The sequence below is a fragment of the Marmota monax genome, unplaced genomic scaffold, assembly GCF_021218885.2.
Source record: "Marmota monax isolate L192 unplaced genomic scaffold, Marmota_monax_Labrador192_F-V1.1 WCK01_AAM20220418_F8-fsc00782, whole genome shotgun sequence".
Taxonomy (NCBI): Eukaryota; Metazoa; Chordata; class Mammalia; order Rodentia; family Sciuridae; genus Marmota; species Marmota monax.
The window spans coordinates 99,788-104,970 of record NW_026693962.1 but is presented as its reverse complement, the minus strand read 5'-3'; the positions used below and the strand labels follow the sequence as shown (position 1 = coordinate 104,970).

Here is a 5,183-nt window from a genome sequence, read left to right as displayed (position 1 = left end):
TTTATATACAGGGCTGAGAATCAAACCGGTGCCTCACATATGCCAGGCAAGTGCACTACCACTGAACCACAGCCACAGCTCTGGATTGATTTTTGTGAAGTTAAAACATAGCAAACTGGTTTTCTACGTATGGTTTTTCAATATTTCCATCACCATTTCTGACAATGCTATCTTCTCCAAAGTTTGTTTTTGACACTTTTGTCAAGAATCAGGTGGCAGTTACTGAGTGGGTTTGATTCTATATCCTCTATTCTGTTCTATTGTCTACTGGTCTATGGCTCTCTATTACAGTTTGACATTGGGCATGGTGATGCCTGCAGTATTGCTGTTTTTGCTCAGGTTTGTTTTGGCTATTTTGGATCTTATATTTTTTCATATGGATTTTAGGACCATTTTCACCAGTTCTGTGAACAATATCATTAGTATTTTGATGATTATTGCATTTAATCTGTATATCACTTTTGGTAATATGGCCATTTAAGAAAATTAATTCTTATGATTCATAAAAATAGGTCTTTCCATAAACTGTATGTTAAGTGATAATGCATATCATTGTTCTGGATGACATAAAATAGATCAGATAATAAAAGACATAAATAAAAATTCATGATATATAAAAATGATAAGTGAAGCAGGTACACTTAAGAAAGAAGGAATATAGAGAGACACAGAGGAGGTAAATTGCTAACATCATCATGTAACAATGAGATCAGTATTCAGAAGAGATAAAATGTCTCCTTGTGTTGAAAATGAGATCTGTTAGAACAAAGGCTAAATGAGAGCATAAAAGATGATGAGTCAAGTCAGCCAGTCAGTTATACCTGACTCTGACCTATGCTTCTTTTATTATACTTCAATTTAAGAATCACCTAGATGTATGACAATGTCATACAATGACAAAGTAAAGAATGTGTTTTCCATCCATGATCTGTGTGATTTATTAAAAAAGGAAGAAATACACCCTCACAAAATATTCCAGTAATGAACCTAGGAATTTATGTATATTATCTGTGGTATGTGATCCAGTGTATAAGTTGACTGCTACAGATGCATAAATTTCAAGATTGAATTAAAGTTGGACACCAGGCACTTTATGAAAAACAGTCTGGATTTAGGTTATCTGTAGGTTTGCCATTGATCAGGTGATATATGATCAAGATAGTGAGATACAAAGTGACACATTCTTGCAAGTATGGGATCCCATGCAGTTTGATATCTATGGATATGAGATCTATGGATATGTTTTAAAGTAAAGATTACACATACACATAGCTCTCTATGAGGGTATATACATGTGCATGCACATATATGCACAAATATCATATATATTATATATTAATTATTAATTATAATTATTAATTATATTATATATTTTATACATTTGAAGTAATCAAACGAAATGTCTCCTCATCACCTCTCCCTCAATTTCTACCATTTTCTCCTTCCTTCCTTCCATCCTTTCTTCCTTTGTTCCTTCCTTCCTTTCTCCCTTCCCACTTCCTCCCACCCTCTGCCCTTCCCTCTTTCCTTCTAAATTTATTTTTTACTGGTTTAAATTATAATCTTATATATTTAATATGTATAATTAAGCATATATAATATTATAATTATATTGTCTATTAATTATAATTATTAATTATAATATTGTATACTAAATATTTATATATTATATATTAATTAAATATTATATATAATTTATTATATTGAAATTGAAATGTTGCAGAAAGTGTTATATTTACTTCAAAGGGATAATTAGTAAAAAGAGAAGTTTTGGGTGGAACTTAATCAAACATACCTGGTGTCATTGTAAAAATGAGAGTTTGGGGCATAGACATAGAGAAGGAAGACCACATGAAGACAGAGGGACAAGGTGGTCATCCACAAACTACAGAGAGAAGCCGCAAAAGAAATCAATCTGCCAACAACTTATTTTTGAACAATACTTCCAAGAACCACGAAAAAATAAATTTCTGTTGTAAAAGCCACTCATTCTGTGGTATATTGTTATGGCAGCCCTAGAAAACTAATAAATCTGTACCAGCATATATGTATATATGCATGCATACATGTATGTGAGTGTGTATGCATATGAATTCATAAACAAGTAGATGATATTTTCATACCTGTACACAAATTGAGAAGACGATTTAACATGATCTTATTTTAAACTGTTCAATGAAACAATAAAACATAATACAAATATGTAGTTAAATAATGATAATAAATTAAAAAATTTAAAATCAATGAGTTAACATGTTTCAGAAAAATTAAAAATCATTATTTTACCTCCATAATGGTTGTAAATCTTCAGAGGTAAATTTAAAAGAGAGTTCAATAAATGAAAATAATTAATAAGCTAAAAGATAACATTTTAGTGTTTAGTGTGAAAATTTGATTTTATCCATACACACATTTTCCCCCAAAAGTCTTTTCATTGCCTCTTTTACGTCTTTGTTTCTCAAACTATAGATGATGGGATTCAGCATGGGAATCATGATGGTGTAAAATATTGACACTATCATGTCATGTTCCAGAGCATAGCTGGAACTTGGTCTCACATACATGAAGAGGATGGTCCCATGATAAATGGATACTCCAGTCAAGTGGGAGCCACAGGTGGAGAACACTTTCTTCCTCCCTTCAGCAGAATGCATCTTCAGAATGGCCAACAGGATGAAGCCATAGGAGATCAGGACAATCAGGATGGTGACTATCTCAATGGAGCTCACAAAGAGGAAGAGCAGAAGCTCATTTATGTGAGTGTCAGAACAAGAAATGGCAAGTAGAGGAGGGATGTCACAGAATATGTGTCTGATTACATTGGATCCACAGAAGGAAAGGCTGAAAGTGGCCACTGTGTGTAAAATGGCATGAAGAATTCCACCAACATAGGAAGCAATGATGAGTGGCACATAGACCCTGGGTGACATGCTCACTGAATACAGAAGTGGGTTGTAGATGGCCACATAGCGATCATAAGCCATTGCAGCTAAGAGAAAGCATTCTGTGGTTCCAAAAGTAACAGCAAGAAATGATTGTGTTGCACATCCATAATATGAAATTATTTTACTTTTTGATATAAAATTTGCTAACATATTAGGGGTAATATCTGTAGAATAGCAGGCATCCACAGAAGACAACACACTCAGAAAATAGTACATGGGATTGTGGAGCCGGGAATCCAAGATGACCAATCCAATCAGTCCTAAATTTCCTAGGAGAGTAAAGAGGTAAACTGCTAGAAACAGGAAAAAGAGAATCATTTGCAGGTCATTGCTATCTGTGAATCCCTTGAGTACAAATGCATTAACTTCAGTGTCATTCTTCATGGTTTAATGTCATAAAACATACATGAAGATTCAGAAGATCATAGTTCATGTTGCTATGAAAATAATGAACAATATTGTGAGTCAAAAGAAATTATATTTTTTAACATTTTGTTGTTGCATAATGATTATGCATACTAGTTGATTTATTAACTAGTTCTATTAGCATCGTTACATTAAATTACACTAACACTTCAAGTGAGCAGTTAAAAAATCATTTTTATAAAATGAAATACATGAGATAGTATAGAAGGAGACAGTCCACATGGATAGAGTGGTAAGAATTTCAGAACATTTAGAAATGTGAAAAGACTTACTATTCTTCAGTAGAATTCAAGCCCTCTTTATTGTACATCAATGGGACAAATAATGAAGGAATATGTTAATAAAATTTAATCATTAAACTAACTTAAAATATAAAATATACTGAGTTGCATTGCTTTCACAGAGTAACAGATGTCTGTATTTTATTTTATGAGCTAATTTTTGAAATTGTTCTATCTTCACTAGGTTTTATTGGGATTGTCTGAATTAAACTAATGTTTTGAGGGGGAAGATGTAACACGAAATTTACATAACAGCATGTAACATTCATATTTCTTTCTCAAGTATTGCTTATTGCCTGATCCCTTTACAGCTATACAAGTGAACTTTATTTTTTTTTTAATTTTAACTCTTCCTTCCTTCCTTCCTTCCTACCTTCCTTCCCACTCCCTCCTACCCTCTGTCCTTCCCTCTTGCCTTATACATTAACTTTTTACTGATTTAAATTATAATCTTATTGAAAACCATTCTCATCCTGAAAGGGTGCTTGTATTCTTTAATTCCAGTCAGACTATAACCTTGGAGCATGGACTATAATCAAAGAATATTTACTTTAAAGGACATTCATAAACTTAAGTAACATACCCAAACTACAAATACAGAGCATGTCTTGCCACAATATGTTCCCATCATAATATGTCTATGCTTATTTTTCCCTTTTTGGAAAACTCTCCCACTGATACTTTTAATCATGTATATCAACTTATGCAAATGAAGACTGTGAAAGAGATATTTAAAGCATTTTATAATTTAAGATTTTAAAAGTGTATATAATAAGACGATTATCAATAATGTGAAAGCATAAGCCACACCCAGGAGAAAGTAGATACAACCATGCACTGCTTGAATTAATAAATACATAATGTACTAAAAATCCATAAAAAGTGGACAAAGTGATTCTACAGACAATTACAAAAAGTAAAACCAACTTTGATGAGCAAGTCATGCATGTATATGTATGTGTAAAAGAGATATAAAAGAGAATTTTCATGACTCAAAATGATATCACATATAAAAGTCTGATGATTTCATAAAAAAATAACAAAAATTGAAAAATTTCTGACTACAAAGTGATGGTGAGGGCATGAAGCAGAGCAAATATCCCCACCCCATTGGTATGCGTATTAAAATCACTGCCACTTATGGAAATTATTTATCAATGTTTGATAGATTTATATATGTACATGTATATACATTATATATCATTATATATGTATATATATATATTTATACACATATACATATATATATATATAAACAAAATCAGAGATAATATGGAGGCTAATGAGTTAATATGGATAAGTTTAAAATATTCATCTGAGTGAAAAGGAAAAAAAGAAATCTGAATATACAGAACATGATAATTAATATTATCTTATATAGAATTATCTATCTATCTACTTATTTATTTATTTATGGTACTAGGAATTGAAGCCATGAGCACTTTACCACTGAGCTGCATCCCCCACTCTATTTATTTATTCTTATTTTGAGGTTTTCACTAAGTTGCCCAGGCTGACCTTGAACTTATGA

At 31.7% G+C, this 5,183-nt stretch overlaps 1 protein-coding gene across 1 annotated transcript; it reads right to left on the bottom strand.

The window, feature by feature from the left end:
• Positions 1-2,378: 2,378 nt before the first annotated feature.
• Positions 2,379-3,408, bottom strand: LOC124106359 (olfactory receptor 141-like). Its single transcript, XM_046463967.1, has one exon. The coding sequence runs from the start codon at positions 3,327-3,329 to the stop codon at positions 2,379-2,381; it is 951 nt and encodes a 316-aa protein (XP_046319923.1). The 5' UTR covers positions 3,330-3,408.
• Between the last annotated feature and the right edge of the window lie 1,775 nt (positions 3,409-5,183).

Coding starts and splice junctions, on each gene's coding strand:
- LOC124106359 (XM_046463967.1), bottom strand. CDS start 3,329: ATGAAGAATGACACTGAAGTTAATGCATTTGTACTCAAGGGATTCACA.